Source organism: Spermophilus citellus (genome assembly GCF_964194105.1).
Source record: "Spermophilus citellus genome assembly, chromosome: 10".
Taxonomy (NCBI): domain Eukaryota; kingdom Metazoa; phylum Chordata; class Mammalia; order Rodentia; family Sciuridae; genus Spermophilus; species Spermophilus citellus.
The window spans coordinates 24,657,201-24,672,811 of NC_138197.1; the positions used below are offsets into that span (position 1 = coordinate 24,657,201).

The window sequence follows — 15,611 nt, forward strand, 5'->3', positions numbered from 1 at the left end:
AGTACTCATTATATTTGTGGTTACTAAGGTACTCATGTTTATTGCCAGCCTATGACCAGTGTTTATATTGATTTTTCACCATGACATTGTTAAAAGTCCCAAATCTGTTTGTGGAAAATTCCCAGGAGAAATTCTCATTTCACTTTGAGCCTAGGCCAGACTCACTCATTTCCATGTGGTCTCCTGTTTTGGTGGTATGTTTGTTTTTCTGTCCACCCTTTCATTGACTTTGATGGTTTTATGCAGGGAACTCAGCTCATTCTTCCTGTCTCAGCTGGATTTAATGCCATGTCTCCTATCTCTGCTTGGCTAATATCTAAGTTTGCAGCATCCTTGTCCAGTAGATCTTGCCACAGTGATGGGCATATTCTATATCTGCACTGCCCTACATGGTATTCATTAGTAACTATTGAGCACTTGAAATATGGCTAGTGAATAGTAGGAATTGCATTTTAAATTTTAACTAACATTAAATCAGTTTAAGTCTAGATGGCCATGTGTATCTGGTCCCCACTTTATTAGACAGTGTAGCTACCTGAGACCAACTGCATATCTGAAGGCATACAGCATCTTTCCTTCATTTATTCTGGTTTTTAGATCCCTCAATATTAATGACTGCAAGATTTCCTGTGGTGCTGGTAGCGTATAACTCAGTGGTAAAGTGCTTGCCTAGCATGCATGAGGCCTTGGGCTGATGCCCAGCATGGCAAAAAAAGAATTTATCTTCTTGTGAGATTAACTATGCATTTAAAGATGTTATAAAGATGTGGTGGTGTACACCTTTAATCGCAGTGGCTCTGGAGGCTGAGGCAGGAAGATTGCAAGTTCAAAACCAGCCTTGGCTTTCGCCTATGTCCTGCGCAGGTGATGGAAATGGGGTCCCCTAGGTGGTCTGGGCTGGCCGAGAAATAGAAAATAGAATGACAAAAAAAAAAAAACGCAGGACACAGAAAATTTTTTCAGAAAGTAGGGGCAGGATGGGCAAGTAGAGGGTCAAGCTTCTATACTCTGGCAAAAGGAGGCCGCTCTTGCTTTATTTATATGGGGTTGGGGGACATCAAAGGCAGGGATAAGGTTTCAAGGGCTGAGTCTTGCTTTGTGGTTCCTGTAGTCAGCAGGTTGATTGACATCCTGGAAGGTCACACCCATCTCAGGTGCTGGGTGGGATATCTGGCAGAGATTGAGGGGGAAGTTCACCTGTATCAGGTGATCAATCCCTGTGGGGGGTGCCACGGGAAGTTCCCAGTGCCAGACTTATCTCCTCATTAGGCTACTATGTGCAACGGAGTCCACACACAGCCCACTGAGGGCTGTGACACTTGTCAATTTAGCAAAGTCCTAAGAAACTTATTGAGACCCTGTCTCAAAAAAAGGGCTGGGGATGTGGCTCTATGTTTAAGTGCTCCTGGATTTGATTCCCAGTAACAAAAACAAAACAAATGTTATATTTGTCTAGTGTTTTTGTTTTGTTGGCAAACTGCAAACTCTTATGTTATATAGTTCACAGTATCACCAGAACTAGAATTCAGTGTCTTCGTGCCTTTGTCTGTTGTTGTCATTGTCTGTCTGTCTGTCTATCTATCTATCTTTTTATTTATTTTTGCAGTACTGAGGATTGAATCTGGGGTGCTCTACCATTGAGCCGCTTCCCTAGTCCGCCTTTCTTCTTTGTTTTTATTTTGAGACAGGATCTTGCTAAATATCTGAGACTGGCCTTGAATTTGTAATCCTCCGGCCCTAGCCTCTGAGTAGCTGGGAGTAAAGGTGGGTATCACTGTACTTGACTGTGTCTCCATTTCCTTTCCATTTCCTCTCCATTTCTCCCCTATAAAGCAATTTTTTTTTGTGGTACCTGGGTTTGAACCCAGGAGCGCTTAACCACTGAGCCACGTCCTCAACCCTTTCTTGGAATTTTTTTTTTTTTTTTTAGAGACAGGGTCTCACTTTGCTGAGTTGCTGAGGCTGGCTTTGAATTCAGGATCCTCTTGTCTCAGCCTCCTGAGCTGCTGGGATTATAGGCGTGGGCTACCGTGCTCCACTGCAAAGCACTTTTAGTAAAATGCAGGTCTGATCACATTACATTTCTGTTCCTGAGAGTTCCTTATTCCCTCCAAATGCAGCCCAAACTCAGCCAAGCAGACACGGTCCACTGTGACATGGCCCTCCCCATTCCTCAGCCTTTCATTGCGTGTTTTCCTTGTCCTTCAAATCCCAGCATGAAGGCCTGCTACCCCACACCTGAGCTCCTTCATCTGGCTTCTAGAATGTTCCCTCCATTCCCTACCTGCTGTATGAACTTCAATGTCTTCTCGTCTTTCAGCACACCTCTCACCAGCAAAGGCTTTACTGTCCCTCTCATATTTGTACCTATTCTGGACCCCGTGTAGAACTTGGCCATAATGTTCAGAATACTTTATTGTGTGTTATTGCTTATCTGTTTCCCTCTTAGGAATAACTTGCCTTTAACTTTTCTTTTTAAGGCTCTGGAACCCTAGCACCTAGCTCAGGGGCTGACACGTGGAGACACTGATGCAGAGGCTTCTCCTTTGTCCCTGTGGGTGGTGGCATCACTGTGAGTCATCCAGGGAGTAGCTCAGGGCATACCAGAGAGCTCTGAATTGGAGAGACGTGGTGCCTATTTTCAGAACTCACACAGTATTTTTGAGACTTCAAGTACCTCAGACGCTGAAGCTTCGCAGACTCCTTCTTCTTCATCTCGTCCCCGGCTGGGTTCCCTCTTCCTGAGCCACAGTATAGGGTGATTGTGTGACTCTAAGCCAGAGAACACAGCTTGTGTCTTTTCTCCTCTTATGTTCACACAGGGAGCATCTGTGGGCTCCACACACCCTTGGATGGTCCCCTTTGGTCCTGTCCTTTCCTCTTGTTCTGAGGGCGAGAGGCATTGATGATGACCAGAGAATGGATTAGGAAGGAAGGGACCATGGCTTAGTCCTAGGAAAGGCTCTGCTCCCTGAGGCTTCTGTACTGCCGAGCTGGCTAGGACACCTCTCCTCCCTCCTGGTCTGTCTGTTTCTGCTTCAGGAAAGTGGTGAGCCACTGCCTTGCACTTCTAGGAGGACAAGAATATCATGTGACTAAAGAAGCCCCATTTAGTGCCCAACACTTAACAGATGCTTAGGGAAATGGTTTTGGATTGATACCTGCTTAGTTTGTTCCTGTCCCCTGGATGCCTATGAGCTGCTGCCATTTGGGTTTGTGAGAAGGAGAGTTATAGCTGGTGAAAGCACTGAGTTGAGTCACAAGTCTGCATCTAAGCCTGACTCTGCCCTTAACTAGCTGTGTGACTTGGAGTGAGTTGCTTTACCTCTCTGACTCTAGGCTTCCAGGTATTAAATGTAAGCCATCTAGCATCAGCCCAAGGTGTTTACAAGGTGTTCAGGGACTGTGTCTTTCCTTTTCTAGATCATTATGGGATGTTTGTATTTACTTTACGTACGAGAATGACTTTTTGTCTTCCGGCCTCTTATCTCTGTCACATCTTTTTTTTTTTTGTGTGTGTGTGTGTGTGTATGTGTACGTGTGTATGTATGTGTGTAGCACTGGACATTGAATACAGGGTTATTCTATCACTGAGATACATATCTTTTTTTTTTTTTTTTTTTTTTGAGACAGGGTCTTGCAAAGTTGCCTTCAATTTATAATCCTCCTGCCTTAGCCTTCCAAGTTGCTGGGATTACAGGGACCTGTCACTGCATCCAGCTACTTTTTTATTTCCCTGCCAGTATTGAGGATTGAACACAGGGGATTTCTACTATTGAACTACATCCTCAGTTGTTTTTATTTTGGAATGGTATTGCTAAGGTGCCCAGGCTGGTCTTGAACTTCAAATCCTCCCACTTCAGCTGCCCAAGTAGCTGGGATTATAGGTGTGTGCCACCACGCCAAGCTATCTCTGTCATATCCTTATTATACCTTTGCTAATCCCTTTCCAGGCTGAAGCAAAGGCTGTGTGTGTGGGGGGGGTGGGGGTGGGGGTGGAGGAGGGATACAGAAGAGGCTGGAAACAGCCCTGTGTGAAGAGGTGCTCCCGCCAGTATTCCAGCCACCAACTTATTCCATAGAGTGATAGAGTACACTCTGCCTCTCATGGTGATTATTGTTGTTCTTGTTTTTAGGGCCTATAGGCTAAATGAAATTGGGCTAGAGAATCTCTTACAGAAAATTAATCTTCCTGATTGACAGATCACTTCCTAGAAATCCATAGAATAACTTCACAAGACAGTTGAAATTCAAGTAACCAGGGAGGAAATCTGTCCTCACAAAGGTACCTGTGAGGGGAGGGCCAGGAGTGTGTGTGAGTGGGCTGGGGTAGGGGCAGGATCTCCTGTGTTCTCTCAGGAGTCCAAGTTCTTTGCTTCATCAGCTGCTTTTGCTTCTTCAATTGCTTCATTGACTTGGGCCAGTCTTGGGCCAGCTTCCATGTTAGCTGCTGGCCTGTATTTTCCCTAGGGGAGACTCAAAGACTGGCTATAATCACTCCCATTAGCAGTTGGCAGCTCCCCAATCCACTTCTTTACCTGGACTGGCTTAACCCTGACGTCTGCCAGACCTGTAGTGTTGCACACACCAGTGGAGCCTGCATCTGTTAAGCTCTTGTTCCCCACCTTGCCCCATGTCTCACCCTCCCACATATTAGCACTGGCTAGAATGGCTGAATCTCACACCCTAGCAGCTTTGCTTCTTGGCACTGATGGAAGTGTAGAGCTGTGTGGGAGCAGAACTCTGAATGTGGCTTCGGGAAGGAATCCAATCCAGATAGTAGCCACTGGTGGCCCTGCTATGGGTAAACGCTCCTTAGGTGGCTGATGTGAACTGACCAGAATTATGGTACCACAAGCTGCCTTTAACTGAGTGTATGCTCTGAACCATACCCAGGGCCAAGCCACTTACACACATGATCTCTCAATACTTACAACAACCCATTTAAAGTAAGTTTTACCAATAAACTGAGGCTTAGGTGAAATAATCAGGCTAACTTCACTCAGACTGTTAAGTGGCAGAGTTGGAGCACCAGCTGCAATCCACCTCCTCTCATCCTTACACCTGCTCTGCCTTGTGTGATTGAACACGGAACTTTTCAAAGGTTGCCTGTGCCAAGGAGAAAGAGAAACGGTGCAGGTCATGAGGTCTAAATCCCAACTCTGCTATGGATTAGTTGTGCAGGCTGGAGAAAGCAGGGTTGGTTGAAACTGACCCTTATCCAAGAGGCAGATTTAGGGATGCAGGCTGGGCAAGTAAGCACTGTAGTCCCACTGCATCACTTCCCTGGTGCTATGTGGGGTTACCAAGATGAGCCCAGCCACCACAGCTTTAAAATAATGAAATCAGGGTGGGGAGCTTGCAGCCTGAAGGATGTGGAGGAGGAGGAAGATTCAGGTAAGCTTCCTGCCTAGCTTCAATGAGGGCTGGGAATGGGATTATATAGGAGTCCCAAATCTTTCTTGAGCCCCAAATGTTCTAGTCATAGAAATTTCTAGTCATAGAAAGCTCCTATTCCCCTAAAGGGCCCTACCTTCTTTCTTGCCAAGTGTCTGCCTGGATATCCAGTCCTTGCCATGGACTGAGGCCCATGTGGGTGAGTCAGTATGAACTCTGAGCTTGTTGGTGCAGGGTGGCTGACATAGTCCATTCACGGTTCCTTCTGTGCTTTGGCAGGTTGTATCATTCCCTGGCTTCTCCTTTGAGCCTTGGTTTTTATCAGGTGACCATGTGTCTTAATGGCCCTTTGTTTTCCTCTGTGCAAATACATTTTGTTACTTCCAACTCTTATTTAAAAACCTTTGAGAATAAATACCAAAGCCTTGCTTGTCTAGGGCCTCTCCATCAATCCCTTCATTCATTCTCTCTCCCCAAATACTTATATTCAGGGAGCTTCCTGATCCACTGGAAAATGGAGCTTCCTTGAGGATGACCCAGAATTCAGTGCTGGGTGCATGAATATGCAGAACTGTATTTTTAGGGCTGCCTTTTAAAAATCCGCATTGCCTGACTCCTCCATCAGTTTTTAATGCCTCAAGGAGAGGCAGGATGGCCCAGTGGAAAGGGCACCGGGTGGAGTGTGGGGGGAAGCTGTCCTGCTGCTGACTGCCATAGGAGCTACGCTGACCAGGTGCAGAAGCCTGAACGTGTGGCCTGAATCTTGTGCTTGGCGTCTATAACAAGGCCAAAGTCATCCAGCCATTGATGGATGCTCCAAGGATTCAGCTAGTGGAACTCCCAAAGGACTTCCTTAGGAATCCTGTGCTTGCTAAGGTTCTCCTACCATCGCCGCCACCAGTCGGCCTCGTTCCTCCTCATCCTGGGGGATGATACCTGCGCCTTTCTTTGCATCCTCCAGGCCCACACTACTCCCCACCCCGACTCTAAAGCCTCAGCGTTCTCCTCCTCCTTTTCTTCCCTCTGATCCAGCAAGCCAGGCTTTCTCCTCCTCTGGTCTCTCCTCTCCCCCTTGAATCCAGTCCTGGTTTCCCCGCCGCCAGCTCCCTTTTTTGTCCGCTGGGCTCGCTCCCCGCCTCCGCCCCCGCCTCGCCCGCCGTCACCAGCTCCGCGGTCCGCTCAGCTCCTTTCCTACCCCCGCTCCCAGCCACCCACGGCTCGGCTCGTCCAGTCCGGTGGCTCCAGTCCGGATCTCGGTGCTGCCCAACCCGGGTACGAGTCCCGGCAGCTGGGGAGGAGGCGGCGGCTGCTGGCCCCGGCTCCCCTCGGCCGCCTCGCCAGCCCGAGGTTGGCGGGGAGGGAGCAGCTGGGCAGACCCCGGAGCCCCTCGGAGGACAATGCACCCGGCGCTCAGGAACCCTCGCGCGGTCTCATCCTCGTCTGGCTCCTTTCCGCCGCCCCCTGCCGCTGCCCGGCTACAGCCCCTCTTCCTCCGGGGGGGTTCCTCCCGCGGCCGGAGAGGCTCGGGCGACAGCAGCACCAGCACCAGTACCAGCCGGGGGGGAGGAGGCGGCAGACGCGGCGGGGGCGGCTGCTCCCCAAGCAGCAGCACGGGCGCAGAGAGAGAGGACGACGACGAGAGCATCAGCATCAGCAAGCCACTGGTGCCGGCCACCGCCGCCGCGCTCCCGGGACCCCTGGCTCAGGGGGGCGCCGCGGCCGCCGACTCCGCGCCGGCCGCCTTCTCCTCCTCCACTGCCACCACATCCTCCACTTCCACGCCCACCTCCTCTTGCAGCATGACGGCTGCGGACTTCGGCGGGGGCGCAGCGCCTGGGGCCGTCGGGGGCTCAGGGGGCCGCTCCGCCGGGGGCGCGGGCGGTACCGGGACTGGCAGCGGCGCTTCCTGCTGCTCGTGTTGCTGCTGCTGCGGCCGCCCGGCCCGGTCTGGCCGCAGGGGTCGGCGTCGCGGCTGCACCCCAAGCCCGGGGTGCCGCTGGGGCTACCAGGCGCTGTCCGTGGTGCTACTGCTGGCGCAAGGCGGTCTGCTAGACCTGTACCTCATCGCAGTCACTGACCTGTACTGGTGCTCCTGGATCGCCACCGACTTGGTGGTAGTGGTGGGTTGGGCCATCTTCTTCGCCAAGAACAGCCGGGGCCGTCGGGGCGGCGCGGCGAATGTCGCGCACAACCACCATCAGCACCACCACCACGCTGCGCCTCCTTTGCACCTGCCTGCTGCCTCATCAGCCTCTGTTGGGGCCCCGGCCGGGGCCAAGGCGCGCGGCGGACGCGCGAGCGCCGGAGGCCCAGGGAGCTGCCCGGGGGCGACCGGGACGGCGGGGGAGTTCGCCTTCGCCTACCTGGCCTGGCTTATCTACTCCATCGCCTTCACGCCCAAGGTGGTGCTTATCCTCGGCACGTCCATCCTGGACCTCATCGAGCTGCGCGCGCCCTTTGGCACCACCGGCTTCCGCCTCACCATGGCGTTGTCGGTGCCCCTGCTCTACAGCCTGGTGCGGGCCATCAGCGAGGCGGGCGCGCCTCCTGGTTCTGCGGGACCCCTGCTCCTGCAGCCCCAGCAACACCGGGCTGCTGGCTGCTTCCTGGGCACGTGTCTAGATCTGCTCGACAGCTTTACCCTGGTGGAGCTGATGTTGGAAGGGCGGGTGCCGCTGCCCCCGCACCTGCGATACCTGCTTATCTCTGTCTACTTCCTCACCCTGGCCTCGCCGGTGCTCTGGCTCTACGAGCTCAACTCCACAGCGGTGGCAGCGTCGTCCTGGGGCCAGGCCTCAGGCCCTGGCAGCTGCAGCCGCCTTCTGCGCCTACTGAGTGGCTGCCTGGTGGATGTGCCCTTGCTAGCGCTGCGGTGCCTCCTAGTGGTGAGCTTCCAGCAGCCCCTCTCCATCTTTATGCTCAAGAACCTCTTCTTCCTTGGCTGCCGAGGCCTGGAGGCCCTAGAGGGCTGTTGGGATTGGGGGAGTCGGACCTCCCCTAGTCGGGCTAGAGGCAGTTATGGTGCTCCACCTTCTGCCCCACCGCCCCCGCCGCCACCACCTCAGGGAGGTTCCCAGCTGGGCCACTGCATCTCTGAGAACGAGGGGGGTCCCCATGGTTATGTCAACACGCTGGCTGTGGCTTCCCAGAATTGAGGGAGTGAATGAGAGGGAGCCTTGCTTTGAGGTTGAGGCCCCAGGCCCTGTGGCCTCAGACCTGTTCCCGGGATTTGGTTAGACTTTGTTGGGAAGAGGTGACTTTTACTAGGGCTGAGGGCCAGCACATCCTTTTGCACACTTTAGGTAAAGACAACTCAGAGGGAGCAGTAACCGTGGGGGAGGTGGGTCCACTTACCCCTTTGCTCCTTCTCCATATCCTACCCCAATACTGACCTCCATGGGACTGGGTGACTATGCTTCCTGCTTTCCCTGCCTCACCCAAATTCCCATCCATTGTGAGAGAGAATGGAGGAAAGGGGGTTATCCAGGCAGGGGGGCTGCACCTTGGGCCTTCACCAGCATCTTTTAGGCTGTGGTTTGAGGCCACTGACCCCAAATCCACTCTTCTCCTGTGTATCTATTCCAGAAAGTAGATGAAGAGAGAGGTGGGGGGGCGGGGGGGGGATTGTTTCCTTGTGTGGACCCTGTGGCCCTTGCAACCACAAGGGGGGTTGGGGAAAATTTTGCTGCCCACCCTCCACTACCACCAATTTCCTCTTTCCTTCCTGAATTTTTGACCACAGATCCCCAGGAGAGTGGGCCTTGGAGTTACACAGTTGCTTTCCTCAAGGGAGAAGCTCTCCCAGGTCTTCCTCAATCCCACTCCTCCCTTCTCAGCTTGGGAGGAGGGATCCATATTCTAAGGACCAAACGGCACCCATTCTTGGGTGAGTGAGCATTTCTACCTCTGTGCTTTCCACTTTGTTGCATCATGCACTGATGCTGCTTGCAAAAAATAAAGAAAATATACAAGTTGTGTTCAGTGTGGCCCCAGGTCCCATTGGGGTCTGGTGCCAGTGATTACAGGGTCTGTGGAGTACCAGCCATTGGCTCGCCCATCTTTTTTTCCCTCATCTGCATCCAGAATGCTTATCCTTCCTGTGCTGGTTCTGGCTGGGTTAGAACTGGGCTCAGAGAAGCAGCTTTGGTGGGGTTCCTGGATTGATGTGAAGTTGGACTTTCCATGGATCCAGGGGAGGAGGACTCCCAGTCCCCATCTGTCTCTCCTCCAGGGAACTAGTCTAGATCAGGAAAGGCAGCAGTGACCTTTCTGTCTCTGCTCTGCTTATAGAACTCACTAGGAACAAGGCAGGCTGCAGAACCCTCCCTGCCTGGCCAGCTTTCCCTCATGCTGTTCCTCTTACCCAGGTGATGACAAGAGACGAGCAGGGTTGCCCACTTACAAACTTGGGGTGGGACATCACTCTTGGAATCCTTGAGGCAGGATAAGTATTTTTAGGGGCGGTAAGGGGTGCAGGAAGACGGTAGGGACCAAGGCCAGGAAATACTCACTTTCCCCCACCCACAATAGAATGGGATGGGGGCAAAATTTTAGGAATTTTGGGTTCCCCTTCTTTCTTCTGCTTTGGGAGTTCTGTGTAGTGTAACAAACCCTGGGCCAGGATCCAGAAGACATGGATTCTCATTCACTCACTATCTTTTTTTTTTTTTTTTTTTTTTTTTAGAGAGAGTGAGAGAGGAGAGAGTTAGAGAGAGAGAATTTTTAATATTTATTTTGTAGTTCTCGGCGGACACAACATCTTTGTTGGTATGTGGTGCTGAGGATCGAACCCGGGTCGCACGCATGCCAGGCGAGCGCGCTACCGCCTGAGCCACATCCCCAGCCCCACTCACTATCTTTGAGTAATATATTATTTTTACTTTCTTGGCCTCAGTTACCTTCCTAGTGTAGCATTCTTTGTATTTAGGTCTCTTGAAAGCCCTGATTATAGTGCTCTCTGTAAGGGTAGGTAGGAGAGGAGCCAGCCAGGATTTACTTGTGGAACATTCCCTGCTTCTTCTCTGTGTTTGCAGCCTCAGGCTGGAAGAGCAGGTGCTGTTGGCACCAGGGCTGGGGTGGGCTTGCAGGGTCTTTTCCTACTGCATTGTCTCTAGCCTTCTCTAGAGTCCTCAGCACAGGGAGGGGCCCAGAGTGCCAAGTCATGACAGTGCACTAATCCCACAGCCAGGACACCCAGCCAAAATAACCTCTTGTTTTGGTTCAGCTGGGATCCTTTGGAAGCCAAGGGGATGCTTGGGGTTTCTTCCCTCCCACCTGCCTGGGGGCTTGTGGGCAGAAGCCATCCTTGTGGACAGATCCGTGAGGGGCTAAAGCTTGGCCAGAGTGCTCTGGAGCCTGCCCTGCTCTGCGCCGGCAAGGGTGGGGAAAGGTTTACAGTCAGCACCCTCTGGGCTCCCACCCTTCTTGCACTGCACCGGCTAGCTGGATTTGACAACAAATCTGTTCTGCCTTCTCCGTACCCCGAGACTGACTCCCCTTCTTTTCTTTTGATTGGACTCAATGTTCTGAGGCCCAGGCCCAGGCCCAGGCCCAGGCCCAGGTGGGAATTGAGAGCTGCTCCTGCTACTCCCATATCTTCTCTCCAGCTTTGCTGTTTTTCTGCTACCTAATCTCAGTGACTGTGAAAGGACATTATGTCTGAGCCATGGCTGGCCCTGGCTGGCCCCTGACCCACCTTTGTTCTACTCTTTTGATAACCATCTCCCTGCTGAGTGACTGGGTATGAACTCTGAGTGCTGTTGGGTTTTGGTTGGGGGCGTGATAGGTTCCAGTGAGCTGCCGCTTCCCTGGGTCTGTGGAGATGATGGCAATGGGGCCAGTTCTGGCAGAGGCCGGGCCTGCTCAAGTCTTGCCTAAGGTCCCTTCTCCCCCTCTCATTCCCAGCATCCTCTTTTATACATTGGGCACAATTAATTTGTGCTTAGGAGGTGAGGTCCCTTCTTTTTGGTGTTTTTTTTTTTGGGGGGGGCGGGGGGGAGGTGGGGTGGGGTGGGGTGGAGGGTACTGGGGATTGAACTCAGGGGCACTTGACCACTGAGCCACTCCCCAGCCCATTTTTGTATTTTATTTAGAGACAGGGTCTCACTGAGTTGCTTAGCGCCTCGCTGTTGCTGAGGCTGGCTTTGAACTCATGATCTTCCTGACTAAGCTTCCTGAGCCACTGGAATTACAGACATGCACCACCATGCCCAGTTTGGTATGTTTTATTTGAGTCTTTCACTCATTTCCCCTTTTCCAGTGTCAATAAGAAATGTCACTTAAAGCTTCCCTTTAAAAAAATTATTTATTTTTATTTGTTTTGCTGGGGCAAATGCTCTGCTACTGAGCCACATTCCCAGCCCCCTTTTCCTTGCATTCCAGGCCATCTAAATTGCAGGGATTAAACCTGAGATGTTCCCCAGGGGTCTGAATGACCAGGATAATGTGCTGTCCCTGAAGCCTGTGTCAGTAGTATGGTTTACAGAAAAGAACTCTGGGCTCAGAATCTAGACTTGCCCGCTCCTGACGTTTGAACACGTGTGTGGGTCCTCTACCTGAACCCCTCAAACCTTACCCATTTAGACTCTCTCTAAAGACTATCAATTTGATTGAAAAGGGGTCTCCCTTTGAAACCAGGCTGGCTTCAGACTCCTGGGCTCAAGCAATCATCCTGCTTCAGCCTCCTGAGCAGCTGAGATTATAATCATGCAGCACAATGCTTCCTAAGACCATTCCCTTTTAGTATGCCCTGATAATGAGTTGGTGGATTTTTGTAGAAGAGAACTAGCTGGGAGCTAGAGCCCAGAAGGAGGAGGGAAGTGGCACCTCACTAGCATTTATCACTTTTTTTTCTTTCTCTTTTTAAAAATAAAACCAGACTCTGTTCTGAAAATAAAAAACTTGAGACTTGTGACAAGCTTCCTGTGTGGTTTGTTTTAAGATCTTTCCTGTCCTGGTTTCCTTACTGAATTCTTAAATGTCACTGTGACATTCGTTGTCATTTCATATGTTGGTATAAACATTGTGGGTACACCTTGGCTAGGTAGTTGGAGTGATTTGGGGAGGCAGAGGGCTATGGCCTGGGGCTGGGGGTGTCTAGCCAGGTCTTCTGTAGGCGTGACTAACTCTGTGGAGAGGGACTCCCCCAGTTGCCTGAGTTTCTCCCAGAATAGCTTTCCAAAGGGGAAAGGCTAGAGAAAACAGATTTTTATTTAATTATTTAAAACAATATTTAACATTTTTTTTTTTTAGTTGTAGATGGGCACAATATCTTTATTTATTTTTATGTGCTGGGAATTGAACCCAGTGCCTCATGCATACTAGGCAAGCACTCTACCACTGAGCCACATTTGAGATGGGGTATTGCTATATCACCCAGGCTGGTCTTGAACTCTAGGGCTCAAGCAATCCTACCACCTCAGCCTCCTGATTGGCTGGGACTGTAGTCATGTGCCACTGTGCCTGGTAAGGAACAATTTAATTTTATTTTTTAATTTTTTTTTTGAGAGAGAGAGAGAGAGAGAGAGAGAGAGAGAGAGAGAGAGAGAAGAGAGTTTTTTAATATTTATTTTTTAGTTTTCGGTGGACACATACACACATCCTTGTTTGTATGTGGTAGTGAGGATCGAACCCGGGCTGCATGCATGCCAGGCGAGCCCGCTACCGCTTGAGCCACATCCCCAACCCCAAGAAACAATTTTAAATACTCTTTCCTTCCTTATCACTCTTGCCCCAGCCAGAAGCATGCATTCTTATTATGAATGAAAGACAAACAGCCATATCTTATTTATTTATTTATGAACGGAAAGGAGACTATTAAGTCTAAGGCAGAATCTTGGGTCTGCACCAAAATAAAACCACAGTAATTTTTTCTTAGCACAAAGGCAGCCAGTACTATTCACCCCACTTTGTGTTGTTACTCTACAGTCTATTGCTTTCTGCTATTCCAAAGGCTTTGTAGCAGTCTGGTCCAGCAGGGTACAGGAGGCCAAATCAGAGCATGGAAGAAGCAGGGAATCTGTGTGGCTTGGGCAATCCCCAGACCTGGAACTGGTTCATCATTTATAAACAGGGGCAAAGAGTCTACCTCACAGAGCTGGGGTAAGAGTGGATGAGGTGACATTTGCTAAAATGGCACTTTTCCTCAAGACACTGATAATCCCAACGGGGGACCAAATTGACATGCAGAACAATTATAGAACAATATAAGAACATATTCTTAAATCTGGTGTAAAATAAGATTAATTTGGCTAAGCATGTTTTGCATTTGTGTACTAGAGTTAGGTCAGCTGGTGCTCACCAATTGGTCAGCTGGAACATGTCAGAACACCCCTGGGAAAGGTGGAGAAGAGCTTCTGGTGACCAGCATGACAATGCGGGGGACAATCTGACCCTTCAGGGCTGGCTCCAAGGAGGAACACAGAAACAGATCCCACCCTTGACTGTGGGATTAGCTCATTTTCTCCTTGTCATCTGTTTTCCTGAGGCCTGGGAAAATGAGGAGGCTGTGAATGCCACACTGCAGTCAGCAAGGGAAGCCAGGTCTGTCACCTCCAGAACCTGCAGCACCCTGGGAGCCTCCAGTTCACCTTTCCCTCCACTGAAGCTCAGTACTGGCTAAAAAGCAGGGCTGTTTTTCAGTTTCTATGTGAGTCCCATGGAAGAGGTGAGCAAAGCCAACCAGTGGGACACCCTGTTAGGGCGAGGGCTCAGGGCGGGGGCTGGCCAGTGGCAGCTTGCCTCCCCTCCTCCTCTTGTCACAATTACATCTGGAAGGATCCAGTAAGCTAGTTCCTACTGCAGTGTTCACAACCCGAGGGGCTGCTCCTCCTCCGAAAGGAATCTAGGTACCAGGGAGTGGGGGCATGTTGGACACGACTTCTTGTCACCCTTCACATCATGACGGGGTCTCCCTGTTCCATGAATGGACAAGGCTGGCTCTACTGGGTGGCCACCTGTGTTTACCACCCTAAATAGACAAGAGTGAGGTCCAGTGCCAGGACCTGGGGAGGCCACCAGGCATGGAGAGCTGGGGAGTGGCCTAAAGCCAGATGACCCTGGGAGCCATTGGGAGTGATGTGATGGGGGAAGTGGGGGGGCACACATGGGGTGGAGGTAGGTGCTTTATATTCTTCTGTAATATAATCTATAGGCTCTGTGTTGTGGCCGTTTTCCCTCATGCACATATTCACTCAGTTCACACATTTATTGAGCACCTAACATATACCAAGAATTGGAGCATAGATTACTTTTATAATTTGGAAAAGCAAACACTAGAGGGAAGAAGCAATAAATAACAGCAGGAGAAGCAGCCAATCAGCACCCCAGTTCACAAGCTGCTCTGCTTCAGGATCAGGTCAGGGTTCAGAGAACCCAGGAGCCACTTGGCTTCCTGCAGAGGCAGGGGTATACTGACCCAGGTGTGGCTAACATGGATCGGGTGCTTCCTGGGTGTGGGACACCTTAGTGCCTCTCGTGGATTTCATGGACTCCTCACAAGACCAGGTGAGATAGAAACTCCTGCCATCCCCAATTTAGGGTGACCTGAGGCCTGAGGAAGATGGCCTAATTGGTCACTCAGCCAAAGAGCAGCAGACCTGTGGTAACTGTCTCCTCTATGTAAGGAACCTTTCTGTCCACTATACCTGGCTTATTAGACTCAGGGCCTGTGCTGCAGTTCTCTTGGACCCTTGATCTCCTCAATAGCTTGGAGCCCATGTGTCTGGTGGCCCTCAGCTGGCAGGTCAGCTCAGGAAGTGCTAGGGCAGGACAGGGCTTGACACTCTTCTGCTTTATTTAGGAAAGAAGGGCCTCAACTGCAGAGTCTAAACATTATAGAATTAAAACGGCCTTCAACCAGGTCTAGTGGCACATGCATGTAATCCCAGTGGCTCAGGAGGCTGAGGCAGGAGGATCCCAAATTCAAGGTCAGCCTCAGCAACTTAGATAGGTCCTGAGCAATCCAGCAAGATCTTGTCTCGAAATTTAGAGTTGGGGATGTAACTCAGTGACAGAGCACCCCAATCCATAGTACCACAAAATAAATATTTTAAAGAATTAAAATTGTTCATGGCATTGTAAATACATATTTACCCTTGTTCCCTGTTAAATTTTCAAAGGGGAAAAAATGCACATTCAGGGATTCCCTGCTTGAACAAACTCTTTGAGACCTAAATACCTTTGAGGATCTACCTAAGAAGGAAAGAAAAACTGCT

General features: G+C 50.7%; 1 protein-coding gene across 1 annotated transcript; it reads left to right on the plus strand.

The window, feature by feature from the left end:
- Positions 1-6,794: 6,794 nt before the first annotated feature.
- Positions 6,795-8,552, plus strand: TMEM121B (transmembrane protein 121B; the record flags this gene model as incomplete). Its single annotated transcript, XM_081310906.1, has 1 exon — positions 6,795-8,552. One exon carries the CDS (start codon positions 6,795-6,797, stop codon positions 8,550-8,552), a length of 1,758 nt encoding a protein of 585 aa, XP_081167032.1.
- Between the last annotated feature and the right edge of the window lie 7,059 nt (positions 8,553-15,611).